This window comes from Ictalurus punctatus, chromosome 25, assembly GCF_001660625.3.
Source record: "Ictalurus punctatus breed USDA103 chromosome 25, Coco_2.0, whole genome shotgun sequence".
Taxonomy (NCBI): domain Eukaryota; kingdom Metazoa; phylum Chordata; class Actinopteri; order Siluriformes; family Ictaluridae; genus Ictalurus; species Ictalurus punctatus.
The window spans coordinates 12,314,827-12,340,491 of NC_030440.2; the positions used below are offsets into that span (position 1 = coordinate 12,314,827).

General features: G+C 39.4%; 3 protein-coding genes across 6 annotated transcripts; 1 reads left to right on the forward strand and 2 right to left on the reverse strand.

Moving 5' to 3' along the window:
* Nucleotides 1–3,507, forward strand: srd5a3 (steroid 5 alpha-reductase 3). Its single transcript, XM_017456535.3, has 5 exons — nt 1–256; nt 373–524; nt 945–1,136; nt 2,276–2,401; nt 2,633–3,507. The coding sequence occupies exons 1-5, from the start codon at nt 54–56 to the stop codon at nt 2,890–2,892; spliced, it is 933 nt and encodes a 310-aa protein (XP_017312024.1). The 5' UTR covers nt 1–53; the 3' UTR covers nt 2,893–3,507.
* Nucleotides 3,508–4,888: 1,381 nt separating this feature from the next.
* grcc10 (gene rich cluster, C10 gene) lies at nt 4,889–9,939 on the reverse strand. 4 transcript variants are annotated; one of them, XM_053675781.1, is made up of 4 exons: nt 9,804–9,939; nt 8,531–8,594; nt 8,259–8,435; nt 4,889–6,848 (listed from the first exon to the last, which is right to left on the reverse strand). In XM_053675781.1, the coding sequence occupies exons 2-4, from the start codon at nt 8,580–8,582 to the stop codon at nt 6,709–6,711; spliced, it is 369 nt and encodes a 122-aa protein (XP_053531756.1). In that variant the 5' UTR covers nt 8,583–8,594; nt 9,804–9,939; the 3' UTR covers nt 4,889–6,708. The 4 variants fall into 4 exon arrangements, with proteins under 4 accessions (XP_053531756.1, XP_017312025.1, XP_017312026.1 ...); XM_017456536.3 differs by lacking the exon at nt 9,804–9,939 and adding an exon at nt 8,815–8,970; XM_017456537.3 differs by lacking the exon at nt 9,804–9,939 and adding an exon at nt 8,868–8,949.
* Nucleotides 9,940–10,901: 962 nt separating this feature from the next.
* niban1a (niban apoptosis regulator 1a) lies at nt 10,902–25,463 on the reverse strand. The gene is made up of 14 exons (XM_017456311.3): nt 25,173–25,463; nt 23,635–23,765; nt 23,366–23,494; nt 23,135–23,249; nt 20,897–21,061; nt 20,424–20,539; nt 18,908–19,012; nt 16,467–16,629; nt 15,327–15,514; nt 14,966–15,100; nt 14,610–14,717; nt 14,287–14,394; nt 13,205–13,316; nt 10,902–13,118 (listed from the first exon to the last, which is right to left on the reverse strand). The coding sequence occupies exons 1-14, from the start codon at nt 25,222–25,224 to the stop codon at nt 11,734–11,736; spliced, it is 3,012 nt and encodes a 1,003-aa protein (XP_017311800.2). The 5' UTR covers nt 25,225–25,463; the 3' UTR covers nt 10,902–11,733.
* Nucleotides 25,464–25,665: the final 202 nt, after the last annotated feature.

Here is a 25,665-nt window from a genome sequence, read left to right on the forward strand (position 1 = left end):
CAACTCTTTGTTTTCCGACGGAATGTTTCAGCAGCGAACCCCGTTGTGTTGCTATGATGCTTGTTACTTTTCCGACAGTTGACATTGCCTGGTCATTATTAGCGTTAGGGTTTCTGATAGCTTTCAGTATTTGTAAATTCTCTCTAAAATTACCAGGTGACTTCGAGCACATTTTCCAGGCTCTTATTCGATACGGAAAAACTAAAGCACAGATCCAGCAGCCCGGAGTCCTTCCCTTACTTTATGTCCCGAAAAGGTGCTCGAATGCTTATCATTACCGCACTAATTAGCTCTCTATGTCTATTATTTCCCCTCTGTTCTTTTACTCTAAACATTTTCAGGGCATTAACTTATCCTGTGTACATCCTGTAGATGGTTCTGGCATTTCTATGCGGTGTCTGTCCTCTGGAATGGACTTCTCCTCGTTTTCTCCTTCCGCACTGTGATCCTCCAGACGCCGCTCCCTGACTTCTTGGCAGATCATCTTGTTTTTTTGACGGGACAGCCAAAGGCTGTCTGGAGCGGTACTTTTTTTTTTTTTTTTTAAATGGATATATACTGTCTGGATAATACAGATAACGCTACATAAAATACACCGACAGTCCACTTTATTAGGAACACCCGTACACATGCTCATTTACGCAGTTATCTAATCAGCCAATCAGGTGGCGGCAGCAGCACAATGTAGATCCAGGAAAGAGCTACAGTTAATGTTCACATCAAACATCAGAATGAAGAAAAAGTGTGATCTCTGTGACTTTAACCGTGGCATGGTTGTTGGTACCAGAAGGACTGGGTTGAGTGTTTCAGAAACTGCTGATCTCCAGGGATTTTCACTCACAACAGTCTCTAGCATTTACACAGAATGTACAGATGTTCCTAATAAAGTGGACAGTGAGTGTATATAATCACATCCTGTTTGTCATTTGCTGTCTTCACTTCAGAATTTAAGCCGACAGTATTGGTGTTACAAGCTCTACTGTGGATCCATTCCCTCAGGCGCTTGCTAGAGTGCCTCTGGGTCAGCATTTTCTCTAACGGACTGATCAACGTTGTTCAATACGCATTTGGCCTGAGTTATTACATCCTACTAGGGTTGACTGTCCTGTCTGTAAATGCCTCACTACCTACAGAAGGTGAGTATGAGTTCCTGCTAATGATCACGTTTAAAAAAGAAAAGAAAACAAAAAACATCTACCAGTAAGTCTGACCATAATTTTAAAATATGTAGATGAACATGGTTCTGAATTTTTATATACATACATACATACAGTTGTGCTCTTAAATTTACATACCCCTTGCAGAATGTTAGTTTAAAAAAAAAAAAAAAAAAGAGATCATAAAAATTGCAGTTTATTTTTTATTTAGTACTGCCCTGAATAAGTTATTTCACATAACAGATGTTTACATATAGTCCACAAGACACAATAATAACTGAATTTACACAAATGAACCAGTTCAAAAGTTTACATACGCTCGATTCTTAATTCTGTGTGTCATTACCTGGATGATCAACAACTGTTTTTATGTTTTGTGATGGTTGTTCATGAGTCTGAGGGACTCGTACACAACTATTACAAAAGTTGCGAACATTCACTGATGCTCAAGAAGGCAACACAATACATTAAGACCCAGGGGGTGTAAACTTTCAAACAGGATGATCAGTGAAAATTCTTATTTTGTTTAAAGATCAAATTTTTTTTCATTTAGCACTGCCCTTCAGAAGCTACGCAAGATATTTACGTTTCCCAGAAAATAATATCAATTTACACCGATAATCCTAATAATCCAATCAAAGTAATAGCCAAGAAACATTGTTGTCTTTAATCCATTTTGTTACACCTTTATGCGTAGGATCATTGTCCTGCTGGAAGTCCCAATTGCAAACCACATTTTAATTTCCTGCCTGATGTCTTGAGGATCTGCTTCAGTATTTCTAGATAGTCCTCCTTCCTTATGAAGCCATCAATTTTCTGAAGTGCATCAGCTCCTTTTCCAGCAAAACACACCCACAACGTGATGCTGCCACCCCCATGCTTCACAATTGAGATTAAAAGCCTCAACCTTTTTCTTCTAGAGATAGTACTGATCATTATGGCCAAAAAGTTAAATTTATATTTCATCAATGAACACTCCTGCAAAGGCTGGTGATCACCTGCAAACTTCAATCTGAAATTTTAATACTGGTCTTAGAATACATATGTACCGACTGAGATAGCTGTGAAAAGGTGATTGTTTATATAAAGCTCTTCGTAATTCTCTCTCACTCTCTTAGGGGCCTCTGTTCTGACCTTCTCACAGTTCATATGGCACATAGCAGGAGTCCTGCTGTTCCTCTGGGCATCGCTGCTGCAGCACCGCTCGCTCTCATTGCTGGCCAGCCTGCGCACTAGCAGCTCAGGTAACAACTTACGACTTACTAATCAGATATAGGAAAAGTTCAAAGGCACGATGAGGAACTTGAATATAACTGGTATTATTACACTTTACAATAAATCTGTATCCAGTTCAGTGCTATGAACAATCATCACATATCACTGTAGACATTTAGTGGACTCTGTATTCATAGGGCTTTAATATTTAATCTTCAATAGACTTGAATTACCAGTGGGTGCTCTTTATCAACCTACAGGCCGGGTGGAGACGCTTGCCCACAGGATACCATGTGGAGGCTGGTTCGAGCTAGTGTCCTGTCCACACTACCTGGCCGAACTGCTGATCTACACAGCCCTGAGCGTATGCTGTGGCTGTGTCTCTTTCACATGGTGGCTAGTGGTGCTCTACGTTCTCTGTAATCAAGTTCTGGCGGCTCATCTCTGTCATGAGTATTACAGAAGCACATTTAAAGCATATCCATCTGAGCGCAAAGCCATCATTCCATTCTTGCTCTAATCGGCTGTTTGTTTATAAACATATTGAAATTGTGTGATTAAATATGCAAAACAATGAGGAAAGATAAACATAATGGAAGATAAAGCAGAAGTCTGGACATCGGTGTGTAATCAATCTACTTACCATGAGTAATCTACTTACTACTCGCCACTGAGAACACACCAAAAGGGACACACTCTTCCTTCATCATCATTTCCTCACTTTGTTGTATGAACATACTTGACTTTATTACTCAATGGACAACCATTTAGCAACACCGTAGCAACCACCTAGCTTTCACCTAGCAACCACATGAAATACCATAGTAACCACCTAGCAATACCCTAACAACCACTTGGGATACCATGGCACCTGCCCAGCAACACCCTAGCAAATACCTGGAATACAATAGCATCCACATGAGATACCATAACAATCATTTAGCAACACAGTAGAACCAATTGGGAAACCATAACACCTGCCAAACAACATCCTAGCAACCACCTGGAATACAACAACCACCAACACCAAACAACATCCTAGCAACCACCTGGAATACAACAACCACCAACACCAAACAACATGGAAACTTCTTTGTTACTAGAACATGATTAAACGATGTATTTAAAAAACCTATATTGAAGCCTAATTGTAATATGTATTGAATATAGCGTTACTATTTTCTACAGTAGAACAATATAAATGAAACATATTGAATTGTTTTTGGTACATATGTCATTGAATTCATACAAATTGATTTGAAATCCAAACAAGTGACTATACATTTTGAATTGCTTTGATCATTTCAATGTTTCAGTCTTGACTCAACTCAAGAAATGTCTATTTTAAAAGGAGAGCTGGATAAAGTAATATCATAATAATATAAAATTAACTTTAGTTTAATAGTCTAGTGTTTCCTTACTTCCATGTACTTTATTGATTTTATTGATTTATATACTCTTATATTTCATTATTTTCCATTTTATTATTTCTAGATTGTAATTTGTATGGTCTTAAAGTTTGAAAACAACACTGTTAGTGAACTTCCAGTAATGTTTTGCATTTATAACCATTGAAAAACATTGAGAGAACATTTATATAACAAGAGCATGGAACATAAGGTTGTAAAGAATGTTCCTATAACCTAGGAAGAATGCTGAGAAAACATTTGTATGTAGTGAAAATTAAATGTTACAATAACGTTTTACATAACCTTTTCAGAACCATACAAAAATGTTGAGAGAACGTTTATAGAATGAGGGAATGGTACATTGTAATAACGTTTTTGAAGAATGTTTATATAATGAGGGAATGGGATGTTCTAATAACGTTTTGAATAAATGTTCCTATAACCAAGCAAGAACATTAATACAACATCTAAAAAACTGGACGTTTTGAACATTCCTAGAACATTCAGAAATAACGTTATAATTTAATGGGAACGTTAGGGAAACATTCTTGTAACATAAAATTGTTAGCTGGGATTTAGCCATTTGTTAGCAACCGTCTTTTTTAAGACATGTTTAAAAAAATAATAATAATAATAATTTTCACGAGTGCTATATTACTGATGTATTTTATGACATGGTATATATGTGAATATAACTTGAGCTTGTGTTAACCAGAGACCTTATGTCAGGCATTTAACCAGAAACCCATTCAAAAAACCCATTGACTTTGGGACGATGGGTGTCGAGTACACAGAGAAATTAAGTCGACATCACGAGAAAACAAGAAAGAAAAAATGTATAATGCATGGACACTTAGGGCTTAAGTAAAAACCAGACTTGAATATACAAGTTACTATGTATTTAAAAATGAAGCTGCATGGTGTATATCCAGTACACCATTATACATCATTGTGCTAGACTGCCCTATTTACATATAGTGGAAAATATACCTGGTGCAATCCCACAATGCATTGCAGTAGGTACTATAACTGCTGTAGAATACCCATAATAATGTTTGTAAGAAATAGAAAAAACAGTACCATTTTAGACCAGAGACTACAAAAGTGTTGAACCTGATAAAAGTTTTTATTGCACAAAGTTAATACACACACCACAATATGTATTAAAAAAATAAAGAAAGAAAAAAAACGATGAATACTACTGTTTTGCTGGACTGCTGTTGAGTTTGAAGGTGGGCTGCACCTGACACTGTAGAGGTTCTGAACATGAATAAACAGTGTTATATGTTCCCCTCATCCCCAGTGTAGTCAGTTTTCTCTTTAGTTTTGACCTCAGGCTGATGCTGCTAACAAAAAACTGAAGTCTACTGCAACCGAAATCTCACTGCTAAGTCCCAATTTGCCTACTTCTCCTATGCGCTAAAAGTATGTACTCTTTTTGTGAAGAGATGTCCATACTTTTGAGTGTGTAGCAAAAGAGTATGCAAGTAGTACAACGGCTTACCAACATGTCATGTACGGAAGAGGATGTTGTTGCCTATTTACGCACACAGTCACCGTAAACAACCTCCTCGTTGCATTTCAGCTTTTCTTCATTCATTATTCCTTATATAATTATTTATATTAATACATACTAATCAAATTTAAATTTACCATTCCCTTAATTTATTTGTCCACATTTTATTTACACAAATGTGTGAAATGTCTAAAATGTATGAAAAAGCACAAAAACTCCATCACAAAACTCCTCCTCCCTTCCTCCCTCATGCAAGGACTTGTAGGGCAATATTAGCTGAAAAAGTGTCCATGGATCGACAATTTCGAAAATAGTAGACCATCCAGGTAACTTTGGGAGACTCATTTCAACATAATACCATTTGGGAGACACTAATTCTAGTCTCGGATACTACTTAGGACAGATAGTAGGAGAATTGAGACGCAGCGTTAGTATACTTTCTTTTTAAGCCTCCAGTGTTCCAAGATGGCTGCCCCTATACTGGTACAGCTGCACGGTGATGTTTTTCATGTTTATACGTTACATTAACTCACACTATGTCCAAAATCTTTTGACTGATATGACTGAAGAACTGGATGTGGCTTGAGGAAATTATTTATGCAAAAGAATTTGGGTGAGAGAGTTTTCTATTGTTGGCCAGGAACTTGCAAAAACTAAAGAAACAAATATGGGTGGCTGATTGACTACATACCTAATATTTCATTCCTGGTATAATTGTTTCTCGGGATCTTTGCACTGCTGGAATATCTATTGCAGATGTAGGATTTAAACGTACATCAGAGCGAGATATCTTCAGATTTGTTATTTCCCACAAATTTCAAGGTTTGTCCAAAAGTCTTTGTACTGTATACAGCGTAAGACAAATAAATATGAGAGCATATGTAATGCTAATAGAAAAAGTGGAATGCCATGGTAATGCAAGAAGTTCAGGATTTGAATAGTCGATTTTCCATACTACAATTTGTACAATTTATTTATTTGTGCTCTTTATAGTAGGCATTATGACTCGAAATGAAGCGGCGCTGAAGATGCTGTCCAAAGTTGCATTTCCATCGTTGTTCTGGAATTTTCACTGCAACAACTATGAGCGGTACGGAAGAGAAGGTGGAAAAAGGTGCGTAGAACATGCAACAGCTGATGTTTGTTGCTTTGATATAAACGTGCTGAAATTCCCTGCGGTGAAAACCTTAACTTCAGCTGCTTAAACCAGGCTACGCTCTACTTCTACAAATCAAAACACCAGCCACAATGTAGTGACTAACAGCTGTGAATACACTGATTTAGAATCTATGGAGGTGTGTTTTGTAGTCTTAAAGTCTGGAAGATATGCCAATATTTCTGATGTGAAACAGTAACTGTGAGGCTGTAAATGGTCTGAACCCCTGCGATGTGGATATTGGTTTAGTTGAATTTAAGATGCAGGGATTCCACCACCGATGGGCGGAGTCGACAGAGGCGGCAGGAGAAGAGACTTGAGCTTGAGCGACATGGCAGCGATCTCTGGGTCCTGAGATTCGTACATCTTCACCAGTCTGGCAAACTTCAGAACACCTGAACAATAACCAAACCAAAGAGGATACGCTCAAGTGGTCATCTTTACACATCTTTACACTCTGTGCAGCTCGGACTGTAACTCGAAAATGAGATTAAATCATGACTGTACAGCAGTCCAGAAAGGCCATGAGTAATCTCGTAATCTCAAGATCCAGATGCTTGATCAGGCGCACATGCTGAACATCATGGATGAGCGCATCTGTTTTTACTTTACTCAGAGGCAGACACAGGAAGAAGTAGCTGTACTTTATGTCAGTGTTAGACAGTTTCCATATTGTCACTTGAGCAGGTGACTCAGAAACCTGCAGCTATACCGTCGTGGACACTACAGTGATCCTATACGGGTCAGTCCATACAGGATTTTGGGGAGTTTTCTCTGTGATTGTTGCGGACAATAATGCTTGGTTTTTCTGAAAATAGCTGTGAAATAGCAGTGTTTGTGCTTGTTTTTAGGAAAACTACATGAATTGGTGAAATTGCAATCAATGCGAAATTGTCTTTCAGTGATGTTTGTTGATAAACGAGACCTTTTAGCTGTACTCTTGTTCGACGTACGTGAATCTAAGAGGACTTAGAATGTGCATTGTGATGACGTCACATGACACACTTTGGCCCGAATCTCAGGAGAATCTGTGGTAATTCTGAAAAATTGCAAGCTCATTCGAATTTTGTGGAGTTTTCTTGATTTTGCGTTCATTTCTGTGAGTGCAAAATCCTGAAGGGATGATCAGTTTCACTGCCAGTCAATGTGAGGGACCAGGACATCTCCATGGTCACCGCATGTTGTTTGAGAGATAATTACTGCAAAATCACTGTAACACCAAGATATCACAGTGAGCCACTGACCACAATTATGTAATGAAAAATAAAATAATCCATGGCCTTCCTGGACCACTGTATGCCGAATAAAACTGGGTACGTGTCATTTTTTGGTGAACTAAATATGTTGAATTCCTGTCTCCACCAGTTCGCATTACATAAACGACATTAAGGCTATTTGCCATCATTTGCAGTTTTGTCAGGATTTTTAATCTAAACAGTCTATGATACAGCCATGATACAGGTACAGTTCTACAAAAATAGTTTGCCTTAAAGCAATGAGTTTTATTGATATCAAGGGAAATATTTGTGCATGCTGATATTCACTGGCTACAAATCTGGCAACAGTACTGATGATAATTAATATTAAATCTAAAGTAGATTTTACTAGTAGATCATTCTGCACTCTGCTATCAAGTAAAATTTCAAGTAAAATGATATAACAAACAAACAAACAAACAAACAAACAAAAGAATAATCCATGGAGGCCATAATTTAATCAGTAATGGTTTGATAACGGTTTCTCACCCTCTCCTTCACTATAACAGCCGTAGTTTAATCAGTAATGGTTTGATAACGGTTTCTCACCCTCTCCTTCATTATTGAAGCCGTAGGCCTTGATCACCTCCTGCTGGATTTGTGTAGCCACCGGAAGAACCAGCTGTAGCATCTTACCCATGTCATTGCAGGCACTTTCCCTCGCCTCCTCCATTCGAGAGGCATTCTCAGGCACAGAGAAGGCCTGGATCACCTCACTCAGCACCACTGCAACAGCATGAACACACAGACATGCACATGGATATACAGGTACACAGGGATAGGGTTATACCAGGTAGGATGAGTGAGGAGTGTAACCTTACCTCTGGCTTGTTCTATTGTCAGTGTGGGCTGCTGGGCTGGAGCTGATGCCATTCCGGGTTGTCTCTAGTGAAACCAAACACTGATTTGTCAACGTGTACACAGGACAATCAATAAAGAGAAAACATTAATATTAACTACATTTGAATAAATAGCTAGCTATAAATATACCTACAGCTTATAACTAACAATCCTGAAACTGAGAAATCAGATTGAACAGCTCTTCCTCTCCATAATTCTAGCTTTAGCAGTAAATGTTTCATAGCTGTCTGCAGCACGTACTTACAATAAAAAGCGCTTCTATTCTGTAAATTAACAAAGAAAAGACTTTAAAGTTACATCAAGTCTTCGGCTTCGCGTTTTTTATTTATCCCCCACCCGTATTCCAACACCTCTCCTCCTGCGCTACACGACTGGCTGATTCAGTGGCCAATCACGGAAGGTTTAGGAACTACTAGCCAATCACATTACAGAATGCAGAATGATATTAACCAATCCTAGTGCAGAAGGCGCGGTTCGGCGGAATACGGGTGAGATAATAAAATGTTCGCTATAATACCGACATATAGGCAACAAATATACACAACAGTTCCGGGTGTTGCACTGATCGGTGCGACCATCAGAAACGTCCGTGTGCAACATATAAAAAATAAACTGAAATTCTAGTAGTAGAAATGGCCAACGTAGGTTTAGACATTGACACAGTTATTGTTATATTTTTAACTGTCTACCACAGTATATTGGAGATTAAATTAAATATAACCAGTTCAAAGTACAGACTCACAGCTGTGGGAAAGGGGTTACATGAATTACAGCAGTTTTTAATATGTGGTCTCCCGTGTTTTTTTTTTTTGTTTGTTTGTTTTGTTTTTTTTTTTTTGGGGGGGGGGGGGGGGGGGGGGCGCGCAATTGGCCGCTCGGGTGTGTGATATTCCCTCATTGTTACACTTACAATAAACAGATAAAAGGTTTAGAGCTCATTTGCATTTAGAATCTGTCCCTGTTAACTCCATAGGACTGTCACTGCCTGTGAAGCAAACCATTATTAGGCTGAAAAATCAAAACGAGAGAGAGAGAGAAAATATATTAGGTGTGCTAGCTGGCCAGCTCTTATTCATTATTCACTTCCACCTCCTGTATACTGTGGCACACAGCTAAAACAACCATAACGTTATCAATGTCCAATTTTTATGGACCTGGCTGTATCTATAACCCATGTTAAGTGAACTTATAACAAATTGTTTTCTTGTAGTAATAAGATGCAGCTTTACTTACCCTTAAGCAAGAGATGTAGCTGCATAAGCACGTCAGCTAGATAATAATAATAAAATAAAATGAGGACACGGGGCTTCCTCTTCCAGCTCCATTGTTGGTGGGTAAACTAAAAAGTGTTCCAGTTCAGCTTCTTATTCACTTGCCCGAGCAATTCCTGCCTGTACATATAGCTGATTTTTTTATTAATCTATTTAATATCTAATGCTATGAGTTACACTGCACAACTTTTATAAGAATAATTGTTTGTGCTTCTATGCTAGTCAACAGGGTTTTGAGGCAGACAGTTGCCGGGCCAGTTGCTAAAGCGTGCCAGAGCCACAGATTAATTTTTTGGATAAAGGATTAATAACTTGGAGAAAGTTGTATATATATTCAGTATTGTGCAAAAGTTTTAGGCACACTGTATTTTTTTTTAGTGCATACTTTGTTACAGTTTTTTTTTTAATGACTAAATTAAGTGCAAAAACATTTTAGATTCCCAAACATGAGTTTTCCAGCACAAAATTAAATGTCACAGAAAAATGTTTGTATGTCAGTAAAAATTTTTTTTAAAAAAAGGAGTATATTAAGTGGTAAGAGACACTTCAGACAAAAGTAAATAAATAAATAAATAAATAAAATAAAATAAAATAATGAAGGCTGCTGGGTTTTGCAGAAAAAAATAAGTGAGTCTGACAGTTAAAGTCTGAAGAAGACTTTAACTGTCTTAAGACTTTAACTCTGGTTCTGCAACATGCTGAATAAAACTTACAGCTCATTTCCTTATGAAAGTGCACACACTGTACCAGAGACTGCTCTTCTTTTTTTGTCAAAAAGTCTTATTGACTTTGTTTCATATACTACGGTTACATGTATGTACACACACACACACACACACACACACACACACACACACACACTTTAATCTAACAGTGAATGGTCAACAATTAAAAAAAAGAAGAGACAGAAAATGCCCATTCAAGTTACTAAGTAACTACACATCATAAATTTGCCACCACACAGAAATGTGAACAGATAGCAAACCTTGTTCATTTAGCTATTGCCTTCCATTTGTAACAGGTAGCGTGCATAGACCATTCTTTTAAATGGGTCTGCACATAAGAGGTTCAAAGAGTTTTTATTTTTGTATCTGATCAAAAAAATAAAAAATACACTGAAAATGCACATAAAAAAAAGTACAATAGTCAGTCCCTCCAGGATTTTGTGATATTGCGATCACAGAAATTAACACAAAATCAAGCAAACTCTGCAATATTTGGAGCAGCTTGCAATTTTTCTAAATTACCGCAGATTTTCTGCAGATTTGGGCCGAAACGCGTCATGTGAAGTCATCACTACGCGCATCCACCCAAAGCCCTCTTCGATTCACGTGTGTCGAACATGAGTACAACTAAAAGGTCTCATTTACCAACAATCACTGCGAAAGACCGTGCAAAACGTGACTGCACTTTCACCAATTCAAGTAGTTTCCCCCCCAAAAAAGAACAAAAACACAGCAATTTTCATCACAAATTTTAGGGGGGAAAAGTCACAAAAAAGAATTTTTGGTTGCAACAATCACAAAAAAAATTTACATTACAAATTTTTTTGATTCCCCCTGGTTTTAACACAATTATTAGTTTGTGAACACAATGTATAAAATAACTGTGAAAAACAAATACATTCTTTCAACAGCAGCTTAAACTTAAGTTCCTTAGTCACACCCACACAACAATAAAACGATTTAAAACCCACTTTGTTTTCCCCCCCTCACACAACTCCCGAAGCTGTAAAAACTACACAGACTGTTGCAATAAAAGACATACAGTTATTAAGTTATGGCATTACAGTGCTTTTTAACTCCTCTGTATGTCCATTCCTTCAGAAAGTGTCCTTTATGGTTTAACACAGCACTCTTCTTCACTGTGTGTGTAAGTTGACCTCTCCATTGTCAAGGTAGTGTTGGGAAGTGGTCCTCCACTTCCATCACTTCCACCACAAGGTCACGGATTTCCCTGATGCAATCTAAAGGTCTGGCTGCTTCAGAATCGGGATCTGCAGAGTTATTGGTAACATTCGCGCAAACATCCGGGATAGCTTCACACTTGACTATGAAGAAGTCCTCAGGTTTAGGGATGGCTGTTGTGGTTTCCATTGTTAGGTCATCTTCCTCAATGCTGTCTTCCTCCTCCTCTGTGGTCCAAGATGAATCATCAGAGAAATCTTGTCTCATCATATTGCTCACTTTGAGCTCATCGATTGGAGCTCCAATTGAAGGGAGATCATCCAACACAACCTTGGTATCTCTAGTGCCATTGCTGTTTTTCTCCTTGACAACAAGGGGTTGTACACTCGAAGAGTTTGGCACAGCTGGAGCAGTTTCTTCCGCTGAGCTTGTCCTAATGTTGGCTGCACTCTCTGTTTCACTCTCCGCAGAAACAAATTTGAGATTTGATGAAGTTTCACTCTGTGACACTTGATCCAGGGACCCCATGTGTCCCCCTGGTGGAATAGCGTAGACTGGTGTCTCATTAGCTTCCATTTCCACTGGCTTTGGAAAAGGTTCAGCCAACGTATGGGCTGCTAGTTTAAGTGCAGGTTCTGTATTTGACAAGCTAGACGGGTCCACTAATGTCTCTTTGTTTATAGCAACTACATTGGAAGGCCCAGAGTACGTTATCTTCTTCAAACTCTGAGAGGCAACAAGCATCTTCTCCACAACTGCTGTGTGCATTGCAAGTGTCTCAGCTGTGGTAGATCTGGCTTGTATCTCAGTTCCAGCATTAGCAGGCACCTCTAGCACTTCATTGTCCTTCACTTTGTGCTCTTCATCAGCTTTCCCACATGCAGATACCTTAATAAGCTCCGGTTGTGCATGCACCTGAATCTCTACCTGCTGGGCCACAATTACCTCAGACTCCACCATCTTCTCTGCCATGACTGAATTTTCTCCAGGAAGTACATTAATAAGTTCTGGTTGAGCATGTGCCTGAATGATTACATCCTGCTCTACCATCTTCTCAGCCATGACTGCTTCTTCAAGAGGTGGTACCTCAATAAGCTCTGGTTGAGCGTGTGCCTGAACCTCTTCCTGCTGGGCCACGATTACCTCCGGTTCCGCCTTCTTCTCAGCCATGACTGGATCTTCACCAGTCTGCTGGCTTTCCATTAGGTCATGACTCAGCAAAGGGGAGGATGGCAGAGCACTGTATTTTTTCAATTTGCCGGTGTAGTCTGGGCTGTTAGGGGGAGTGACGTACATGCTGGAAACACTGAAATGGTACCTGGACTCCATGAATAAGTTGTACTTCTTCATACTTGCTGCTTCCTTCACCACTGTAAATAAATGTGAACCAATCAGTCAGAGTAAGATTAAGGCATGATGCTTGAATTGAATAAAACAGGCATGCTTTGTAACTTACCCTTGCTAACGTCCTTCTCTAGTATCTGCAGCAGTATGTCCTCATAGACGTTCTCCACATTGATGAAATTTACATAATCATCAAATATGTACTGTTCAAAGTTCGGTAGATCCTAAATAAAATGGTCAGAAAAGGAAATATTGTGCCCAAATTTATACTGATGATTGCAAAGACATTTTATATCATTTTGATACACTCACCAGTCACTTTATTAGGAACACCTGTACATCTGCTCATTTATGCAGTTATCTAATCAGCCAATCATGTGGCAGCAATGCAATGAGAAAAAAAAAATCATGCAGATACAGCTCAAGAGCTTCAGTTAATGTCACATCAAACATCAGAATCGGCAACCATGCCATGACTTTAACCATGGCATGGTTGTTGGTGCCAGATGGGCTGGTTTGAGTATTTCAGATACTGCTGGTCACCTGGGATTTTCACACACACAACAGTCTCTAGAGTTTACACAAAATGTTTTTTGGGGAAAAAAAAGCATCCTGTGAGCAGAGGGTCTGCAGGCTGAAGCACATTGTTGTTAAGGGAGATCAGAGGAGAATGGCCAGATTGGTCAGAGCTGAAAGGAAGTCTATAGTAACTCAAATAATCACTCTTTACAACTGTGGTGTGCAGAAAAGCATCTCAGAATACACATCAACCCTTGAGATGGATGAGCTACAACATCGGAAGACCAAATCAGGTGCCACTCCTGTCAGCAAAGAACAGGAATCTGAGGCTATAATGGGCACCCAATGTGATCGTCTGCAGTTGTAGCGCATCCACCTCAAATTTCTCTGTTTTGTGCATGCTGAGATGCTTTTCTGCTCACCACAATTGTAAAGAGTGATTATATTTGGTTAAAGTCACAGAGATCGAGGTTTGATGTAAACATTAACTGAAGCTCTTGACCTGTATCTGCATGCTTTTATGCATTGTACTGCTGCCACATGATTGGCTGATTAGAGAACTGCATAAATGTTCAGGTGTTACTAATAAAGTGTATAATAAAATAATAAATAATTTTACAAATATACATAATTCTAAATGTTTTTTTAGCATAACCCTCTCATTTATAGCGGTACCTTTTTGAATGTAGGTGCTAGAAAAGCTTTGACACTGGGTAGAGTGATGTTCAGCAGAGCTTCGTGGAAAATCTTCTTTCTCTGTGTACTGCTGTCATAGTCATATTGCTGGTGGATGCACAGTTGTATACAATAACTGTTCACTGCTTTAATGATACAGAGCACTTGTATGCGATAAATGTTCTGGTAGTTAATTTGTTGTGGTTAGGCTTGGTTGTGAGCAAAGCAATATTTAGCTACTCTATTCCACAGGACAGTGGAAATAAAAAACACAAAGATAGTAATATGTAAGTGGATGAGAGTGTACGTGTGTGTGTGCTCACCTTTAGCACTCTATGTTTGGCTTTTACCATGGCATCTAATAGGTTGGTGTTGTCTTGTGGAATCTTGTTCAGAAGTAATCCAAAGGTGTATGCCACACTGTCCACCAGCTGCACCATTCAGAAGAAGTGATGTTCAAACCCACAGACATTAACATTCATTAAAAGAGCTGGAGCATTCACTGTTTCAGCAGAAATTATAAGTAAAGCTACAGCAAAATACTTTATATACAAATTTTCTGGTTTTGGAATTGCAGAGCTGTCATGCAAATCATTTATGATGGCTTTAGATAAGTTTTTATTTTTTTATAATTAATGTTTAAACAAAAGTTCAGAGTAAGGGTGTATTGCAATTTTACCTGTTGTATATCAATCTGTGTGCTGTGCTGCAGTCCTCTGCAGTTGGGGTAGCTGAATTCTTGGATATGATCCCTCAGGTGACTCACTTTCTCATAACAGCTCTCCAAGTCTGGTTTACTCATCTCCACTAAAGCCTAAAACAAGAACATGTATTAAAGCCAATTCTAGTCATCATACACTGGTTGGAGTGATCAATTATTAAACGGGCATTTGGTTTAAGGGTTTCTCTTATAAAAAGGTCAAAAATACCCCACCACAATATAATTGATATATTTGAATAAATATCAAAGAAATCTTAATTGATATCTACTTTATTGCAGTTGCAATACATGCATTCCTACGATTTAAACACCACCTCACCTGTTGCAGCTCTTCGCTGGTCATGCCCTCCTGATAATTCTGGCACAGGTGCTCCATCATGTTCTCACCAACCTGCCGTGCTTCCTCAAAGCCCAGGCTGATGGGCCCCATCATCTCCTCCAGCAGAGCAGGCAGGCGAGGTTCTATGTGCTGACTGCAGTACTCTGTAGCCAGCTCGGCTACTGTGGCTGTTAAAAAATTGTAAGTAAATAAGACTAATTTCTTGCAGACCTTGTTAAGATATTAAGAGGGAATTATGCTCAAATTTTATTAGTGGATTTGATCTCCATCATTCAGTACAGTGACAGCTGGCTGTGATTTTATTTGGGAGATGCAAGATCTATCAAAAGCTCAACAAGGCTAACTCTATCAGACATGCCATACAGAGACCAGGCAACCTATGTTACCTAGCGGGGAAACCAAATGTGCATGGAAGTGCTTGCAAAACTGTCTACACAGAGTCATGCAGGTTCTCCATAGGCAGGTCCCTCCTAAGCAGCAGCCAACACAACACAAGCTCGCTGGCCTGGAGCAAAGTCCCCTGACAGGCTGTTGTCTAAATACCGCTCTAATTTTTTATATTTCAGTATAAATACGACCTATCACAGCATTAAATTTTAACATAAGTCCTAAAAGTAGATAAAGTGAACCCAATTAAACAAATGAGACAAAAATATATCATACCTGGTAATTTTTTTTATTGATTAAAATGATCCAATATTACACATCAGTGAGAGGCAAAAGTATGTAAACCTTTGCTTTCAGTACCTTGTGTGACCCCCTTGTGCAGCAATAACTGCAACTAAACGTTTGCCGTAACTGTTCATCAGTCCTGCACATCAGCACAAATTTGTCACATCAGCACCTTGCCACTCGGTATAACGTATTACGGCTGTTCACAATATTGTGAGTATATGGAGTGTATTGTTTGGACAACTGCAATTACAGTTCTCTGTGGCTATCTGCTATACATGTGCTATCTGGGTATCCCAGTATGTCAATATCAATATGCATGATTGTGACACTAATAAAATTATGAGTGTGGCAATAATGCATATTGATATAACTGGGCTCCCCAGATGGCACAAATAATATATATGTATAGCGCATAAGCAATGTTTGTTCATCATGTGGTGGTACCTCCGAGTTTGCTCTCCAGAAAGGCTCGGGAGTTAATGATCTGATCCATATCCGAGCGCATAAGTGCACTTTGCTGCTTGGTTGCCTCTCTGCACTCGTCCTTCAGAGCAGCCATGCCCTCCATCAGAGTCTCCTGCACCAGGTTATATGCAGCCTCAACTGTCTGTGAGGCAGAAAAAAGGTGATGATTCACCACATGCATGGCATCTGTGGTATGAAAACACACCAAAGGGACATTTCCTTCCTAGCCATAACCTGAATGCAACACCTTAACACTGATTCTAAAGAATTGGTAGAATTAGATCAAGTCATGTCATTTTTTATCGTCATCCCAGCAACTTATACATCCAGGACCTTGGTGCACAGGTTGCCAGTTTATTAGAACCGCCTCACCATTTTATCAAGTTTATCAGGTGAGCTTTCTAGGTATGCAACTGCTGACTGTAGTGCATTTACTGTCATGCACAATATGTGATGACTTATTTTCTGTCCTTCATGGAAAAGGACCACCATAGGAACACTGCTGACCAGGTAAATTATTATATGGGTTTCAGCACAGCAGTGATGCTGACATGGTAGTGATCTGTAGCAAACACTATAGTTACTTACTGGCCACTACTTTTTGGAATGCCTACAGTACTGTTGTTAAGGACAGATAATTTTGCTTGGAAGACATTTCCCGACAGCAGTGACAGCAGGGTTTTTCCCTTTAAATCTCAGCAACACCACTGCAAATAAAACTTTTGCACCAGTGTCACACTACTCTAATACTAATACCATGAGTCACTACTGTACTGAGAATGTCCAATACTTAAATAATATATTCAGCTGTACACGTATACATTCCTGATAAGTGATGATTTCTATGCTGCAAGGTAGGGGTACCTACTAAAGCATCAACACAGTGTACAAAGCACAAACACAGGTGCATCTCAAAATTAAAATATCATGGAAAAGTTAGGTTTTTTTCCCTTAATTTAAATCAAAAGTAGATCTTTCATATATTCTAGATTCGTTACACAAAGTGAAATATTTCAAGCCTTTTTTTTTGTTTTAATCTTGATGATAAAGGCTTACAACTCATGGAAATCAAAAATCCAGTAACTCAACTCAAAAAATGAGAATAAAGAATTTATAATACGGAAATGACGACCTTCTGAAAAGTATGTTAATTTATGCACTCAATACTTGGTCAAGGCTCCTTTTGCATGAATTACTGCAACAGTGTGGCATGGAGGCAATCAGCCTGAGGCACTGCTGAGGTGTTATGGAAGCCCAGGTTGCTTTGATAGCAGCCTTCAGCTCGTCTGTATTGTTGGGTCTGGTGTCTCTCATAGATTCTCTATGGGGTTCAGGTCAGGCGAGTTGGCTGGCCAATCAAGCACAGTAATATCATGGTCAGCAAACCAGTTACTAGTAGTTTTGGCAATGTGGGCATGTGCCGAGTCCTGCTGGAAAAGGAAATCAGCATCTCCACAAAGCTCGTCAGCAGATGGAAGCATGAAGTGCTCTATAATCTCCTGGTAGACGTGCATCGACTCTCGACTTGAGAAAACACAGTGGACCAACACCAGCAGATGACAGGGCACCCCAAATCATCACTGACTGTGGAAACTTCACACAGGAATTCAAGCAACTTGGACTCTGTGCCTCTCCACTCTTCCTGCAGACTCTGGGACCTTGATTTCCAAATGAAATGCACAATTTACTTTCATCTGAAAAGAGGACTTTGGACCACCTTGGCTTGACACTAGGACTGCGACACTGCAAAATTTATGTATTATAAATTAGTTATTCTAATATTTTGAAATACTGGATTTTTGATTTCTATGAGCTGTAAGCCATAATCAAGACTAAAACAAAAAAAGGCTTGAAATATTTCTTTGTGTGTCATGAATCTGGAATATAAGAAAGTTCCACTTTTTGAATTAAATTATGGAATAAAATAAAACTTTTCCCCGATATTCAATTGCACCCCCCGAGATGCACCTGTAGTACAAGTGTGTAAGGACAAGAAAAATTTGCAAAATTACAGAGATCAATTTGGAAGTGTGCTTAATGTCCAGTGACACTAATGCTATCTTCAGGAGAGTCTGCAGTAAAAGGAAATTGCCCCATGTCATTGCTAATGTGTTTGTCCCAGTTTGCAGCATGTCTTAAAACCTTGTCTAAAAGCTTATGCAGGTGTGACCAACCCAAAACCTACTATTTTAAAAATGTTCCGAGCCCATCAGCCAATGAAAGGTAAAATGCCTTGAGGTGCATCTGAATATCAGAGGCAGGTTTGTTAGAATGAAAGTTTGCAGGGCTGGTACTACATTCTGTAGGGATTATTTGTCCATGAGTAGAGTTGGGCATCCCTGTCATAATGATTCCTCAAGAAAAGCTGTTTTTAAGACAGCAGAGAAGGGTTGATTTGATAAATATATTATGCTACGCACAGCAAACCACATTCTCTTCCTCTCCATCTTCTTGGCCTTCAGACGAGGAAGCAAGTTTTTCTCAAGAGCTGGCAGCAACTCCTCCATGGTTAGATTAGCCAACACCTAGCATTACAGAGGGATTAAGGGATTAACGGATTCAGATCAATACAAGACAACACATGTACACAGCATCCAAATAGCTTTAATAATCATCCAAAATGACCAGAATGAATCATAAAATTAAATCTTGATGTTCACTATAATACAAATTTAAACAGGGACATAATCTTTGCTGTTGAATATATCCAAGTGCTACATGGATATATTCCCTATCCGAGACCTAAAAGTTCCTTGGTGCATGCTGACCTTATTTTCTAAACAGTCAGACTGGTACAACAACATTTTCACATTATTATTTGTCAGCATTAGACGTTGGCTGCTGTAATGCAGTGAAACAGGCATCTGAAACAATGCAGGGACACTCCCGGTTTGCATTCCAGAAAAATACAGCATAATCAAAGTATTGTTGATTGTGATCTGTACACCTGAATACCGGTTTGGTTGAGTGTCTGGGTGTGCATGTGTTATGAAACAATAGGCCAAAAATCAGTCATGGCATGAAAGGTGTTTCCTAAATCATAGTATATCGCTCTAATAAAACTCTAATCATACTGCTACACAGGCTCAGTGGTGGGTAGTAACGTGCTACATTTACTTCGTTACATTTTGAAAACAACGTACTCGTAAGAGTAGGGTTAACTGGCCATACTTATACTCAAGTTCGTTTTTAATCACAGAAATCTACTTTTACTTTGCTACTGTTAAATGTTAATGAATAAATGTAGTTTTGATAATTCGTTTATATCACGTATAATGAGGTCGCGAGTCTCGCTGTAATCTGCAGTGGTCTGAATGTGGACGCAACAACCGCTCACTTTTTTAGCGGCTCAGTCCTGGAGAGGGGGAAGAAGTGAGCACGCACAAACACTCACACTCTCTCTCTACACACTTTCTCTTCTGTTCTGTTCCATAATCTCTTCTTTTGTTCTTTATTGTCTTGTTTAAATGCAGATGCTGACAAGATTGTCTTGTTAACATGTTGTGAAAACAGACATTCAACCGTTAGGAAAATGTTTATTTTTTGAGGTGTGCGTGTGTATTGAAAATGTCAGATTGTGTGTTATTGTAGCCATCACAGGCCTGGGATATGTTACTTCATCTTGAATAGACAGACCTTCAAGGAGGGGTGTGACTTACAGTTTTCCATGTAGTTCGAGATTCAGGTTTCCATCTTCATTTTTATCAGATCTGAAGTAACTAGTAACTTGCTACTTGAGTAGTCTTTGCATTGGATACTTTATTACTCTTACTCAAGTAATTATTAACATTATTACATTTACTGTTACTTCAGTAATTATTTTTATAAGTAGTTTTACTTGTACTTGAGTAAAGGTTTTGGCTACTCTACCCACCGCTGCACAAGCTGTTACAAACCAATGCGTGCTGTGCTACAGTGTGGAGAAATGGCTTCTACCTGCACATCGTTGCCTATCAGCATATCCCATGGTTCATAGTAGCCCTTGTCTTGTCTGTAGAGCTGAATGGCTTTGATGAAGGCCTGCACCTCATATGTCGTCTTCTTTAAGAAGTCTGGAAGGAGGATAGAGGAGTGGTTATTGCACTATAAATGCATGCACATTTAAGCAACACTGCTCATTATGCTCATCGTTCATGTTAGCTCCAGTAAGTAAAACTTCTAAAGATTATTAGAACATAGATATCTTTCTCAAATTGAAAAACAGGTTTCCTTAAAAAACAAAACAAAACAAAAAACCCCATACAGGTAGATAGCTATTGACATTGCTAAATTACATTACATCAGACAAATACATTAGAAAGTAATCTTTCTAATGCAAGTCTTGTTGTGATGTGGTTCTGCCTCTCCAGGTGTTGTACTGCTATAAAAACAGAGTTTCCTGTGCTGTAAATAGGATCCAGTGGTGTTACCTTGATTCTGGTGTCGAATGCAGTCAGATAGCACGGACATGAACTTGGCTTGTTTGGCCTCCTGGAGGAAGCAGAAGTAGTAGTCTCTCTGGTATGGCAGTCGGAGGTACACTGGAAACTGGCCTGGCATACCCACCACTGGAGGAGCAAAGTCCTCCTTCACATCTTTAACACAAAACACACTACTAAGCCCAGAATCAGAATCAGTCTGACTTTAAAATATAGTCTACAATTCTCTTACTGCATGTCAAACGTGACCAATACAATACAATGTTTATAGTGAAACAAGTCCTGCTCAAACTTCAGAGTAGGAACATTTGTGGCAAAATTATTTAACATTTGTGCCAGTTCTAAGAAAGCCAAACCAAAGAGCCATATACACATGAAAACAGTGCATTTTCTTTAATTGAAACTACACCTTATAGTGAAGTGAAATGTGTTACTATCATATATACAGTAGGTGCTCCAAGTTCATGTCGCACACATTAAAACCACCTGCCTAATATTGTGTAGGTCTCCTTTGTGCCACCAAAACAGCTCTGAGCTGTCAAGGCATGGACTCCACAAGACCTCTGAAGGTGTGCTGTGGTATCTGGCACCAAGACATTAGCAGACATTAGTTAAGGCCTGTAATTTGCGAGGTGGGACCTCCATGGATCGGACTTGGTTGTCTAGCACATCCCACAGACGCTCGATCAGATTGAGATCTGGGGAATTTGGAGGCCAAATCAACACCTTGAACTCTTTGTCATGTTCCTCAAACCATTCCTGAACAATTTTTGCAGAATGACAGGGAGCATTATCCTGCTGAAAGAGGCCACTGATATTAAGGAAAACCACTGCCATGAAGGGGTGTACTTGGTCTGCAACAATGTTTAAGCAGGTGGTATATGCCAAAGTAACATTCACATGAATGCCAGGACCCAAGGTTTCCCCAACAGAACATCTCCCAGAGCATTACACTGCCTCTGCCGGCTTGCCTTCTTCCCATAGTGCATCCTGGTGTCAGTTCTTCAACAGGTAATCCAGGCACACACACCTGGCCGTCCACATGATGTAAAAGAAAACGTGATTCTTCAGACCAGGCCACCTTCTTCCATTGCTCCATAGTCCTGTTCTGATGCTCATGTGCCCATTGTAGGAGCTTTTGGTGGTGGCCAGGGGTCAGTATGGGCACTCTGCATCTACGCAGCCCCATACGCAGTGAGCTGTGATCCACTATGTGTTCTGACACTTTTCTATCAGAGCCAGCATGAACTTTTTCAGCAATATGTGCTACAGTAGCTCTTCTGTAAGATCAGACCAGACGGGCTAGCCTCGCTCCCCACATGCATCAGTAAGCCTTGGAAGCCCATGACCGTCGCCGGTTTACTGGTTGTCCTTCCTTGGACCTCTTTTGGTAGGTACTAACCACTGCATACCGGGAACACCCTAGAAGACCTTCAGTTTTGGAGATGTTCTGACCCGGTCGTCTAGTCATCACAATTTGGTCCTTGTCAAAGTCGCTCAATTCCTTACACTTGTCCATTTTTCGTGCTTCCAACACATCAACTTCGAGAACTGACTGTTCACTTCCTGCCTAATATATCCCACCCTTTTACAGGTGCCACTGTAAGGAGATAATCAATGTTATGGCTGATTGGTGCACATGTTTCTTGTCAAATAGCAGGTGTAATGTTTTAATTAATTCTAAATTTTGAAGGCTCTCAACCCAGTCCTGATTTAGAATCACATACTACCTACAGTCAATATAATGGCAAAGCATTTTATCATACTTTCTCTGAAGCACGTATAAAATTGACGCATACAGACCAGGAAGCTAATTACATATTTAACTATGGTCCTATGACTTCCAGAGGAGATAAGAGTCACCTGTATACCTTCTTGTGCACATGCATGCACACCTTTTACGATGTCCCAGGGTGATATGACGCAGTATTTCCATGAACCTTCTCGCCTAGTTCCCGACACTATGGTGGTTCAAGATGGTTTGACTATAATATTAATTGGTTCTGGGTCTGGATTAACAATGAACTTACTGGAAGGTCTCGGCAAGTACGTGCATGTGTACGAAGGTATCCAAGTGAGAAGGTATCGAGGTTAGAAGGTATCCAGGTGAAGGTAACCACGCCCGGGGTGGTTATTAGGGTCATATTTTAGGTGCACTTTATCCCATTATCTAAGACTTGGTTAAGTAACAAACTATGGAGAATAAAATACAGCCCTGGTCTTACTTACTGTCAGTGTCAGGAAAGCTCCTGTCTACCACATCCATGTATTTCTCTTCTGTGGTCAAAATAGTGCCTCCTGTAGTTGGCAGATTGTACAGTGGCAGTACACCTTTCATAAAAGTCTGCAGAAGGGAGAGATTAGCATATTATTGCTAATATATTATAGCATATTATTAATTATAGTCACCAGGACATCATCATTCCCTCATTTTTCTTTCATAGAGGTGAAAAATCTTGCCTCATAGCTCTCATGGCACTCCAGAGAATAATTGGCACGAACCACCACAAACCTCTCCTTCCATTTCCTGTTATCATAAAAGCAGAGCACAGGCTCCTGGTAGATCACCTCTGCTTCCTGTGGGGGATCCTGGGTAATTAAACAAACACATAAGAGGAATGAATATTTGGCAATACTTCGGTCACTGATATGTTATTCAAGCCAATTAAGACTAATTAAGTCTCTACAATGTATGATCAAATGCTCCTTTACATCCAACTAGTCCTTACCTGCTGTTTAAGGAGCTGAGTATGCTCTTCTTCGTGTTGTAACAAATCATCATGAACATGGGCGAGAAAGGCCAGAGAGTATTGCTTCTTGTAGATCGATGCAAAATTCCTCAGCTCTGTCTGCACCCACCCTGAAATGCAAATAAAACACACTACTGAACAGCTACTTAGAGCTGAAAAAATACTTATGTGACCGCATAACTGAGAGCACGACAAGACATCATGTGCAGACAATCGCATAGTTATCCATCTTCATAAATGCATGTGATGTGAGCGTGTACACTAGGGGGCCAGTGTCACATGAAACAAACAAATTTTAGAGAAAAGAGAAATGGGAAATGAGCATGAAACACCCAAAACTGTATACGGTTCCATAACGAAGACCAACTGCATGTTGATGCGTGAAATTCTGGAGGGAACGTCGGATGGATTGGCGTGGGGACGTGGGGACGTAATGACGTGTGCTGTTAATCGATCCATGTTCTATAACATGTAAAACAGGAACATGACAGGAGTATTCTAAAAGCAACTCATGTAAACACCGTAATCAGAATATTGTCTTATTCAGAATAAGGTCAATAATTAGATTTCTGCTGTCCATGTAAACGTAGTCAGTGAGACGTTTGAACCAAATCAAGAAATATCACATGCCGAATAGATTCCATCCATCCATCCATTTTCCGTACCGCTTATCCTGTGTGTGAGTGTAGATGTGTTTGTGGGGGTGTGTGTGTGTGTGTGTTTCGATGGTTTGAGATGCCTCGCATTCTTGAGTTATGAAATCAGCCCCAGATGGCAAGGCTGCATTAAGCATGACCTGTCTAACACATGACCTGCATGGCCAGTTCTGTGCTCACAAACCTTATATGCATGTTTCACCTGCATTTGAATAACAGGCAGTGGTGTGTGTGCGTGCGTGTGTGTCAAAAATGCTGCACTAATTTTACTATTTAAATGATAGGTTATGTCCTGCTGAGTCCACCTTGCTCTTTTTTTTTTTTTTTTTTTTTTTTAGAAAGAAGCCTCAAATCACTAAGAAGTTATTCTGATTGATCACCTTTATACTATGATGAGACATGTCTTTCCTCATGGAAGTGCTCTCTCTTCCTGGATCCCTGAGTTAACAAGGCTTACTGAAGGAGCATGATTATTGAGATTTTGAGTAAGCTTTTGGACCAGTGTTATTGCTTTCCATCTCACTCATGAAAACATCAACTTAGTGCTGGAATATAATATCTTTTGGAGGAATTGGTGTTCATTCTTCCTGTACAGTTCCAGAGCAGAGATTTTATAGAACCTGTGCCAAGGTGCAGTGAAGCTCTTCAGGCAGCTCACAGTGCCTCAACACCTTACTAAGACACTTCATGCTGGGTTTATGCTCTGTATTAATACACCTGTGTGTAGTTTATTGTCATTTAAAGAAGATTAGAGGGTTTCTTTTCACAGGTGAAGATTTGTTATGATATCTAGTTTTTAATAAGCTTTATTCAGAACAAGTGTTTTCTGAGTGTTTTGGTACAAAAAAAAAGTACACTTACCTTTAATGAAGCTGAATTGATTTTCATCCAGAAGACTGGACGATATTCCCATAATGGCGTAGTTAGTTTTTAAGATGTTCTGCCCTCGAGTTGTCTCAAATGAAGTCGCGTTTCTTTTCTCAGTCAGACTTCAAAATATAACTTCGCAACACCGACTATTACCTTAATACATAGGGGCTCTGTCCCAAGTGGCGCACTTGCTAAGCAGGTGAGCTTGTAGGTAGTCCAATTTCTCGCTGGAGCCTGGAGCTTGGGGCCGGGGTTACTTACACCTGGTAGGCGGAGTATCACGTGTTACGTCACCTTAAGTGTGTGATTAATATGAGGTGTAAAGCGTTACCATACAGTCTGGAGACGAGTCGATTCGATTCACGATACTGGCTTCACGATTCGAGTCAACTCGGTTCTCAGATATGGAGGATGAAAAACAGTAAATAAATAGATACATAAATAAATAAAAAATTATGAATATATAAACCCACATAAATAAATA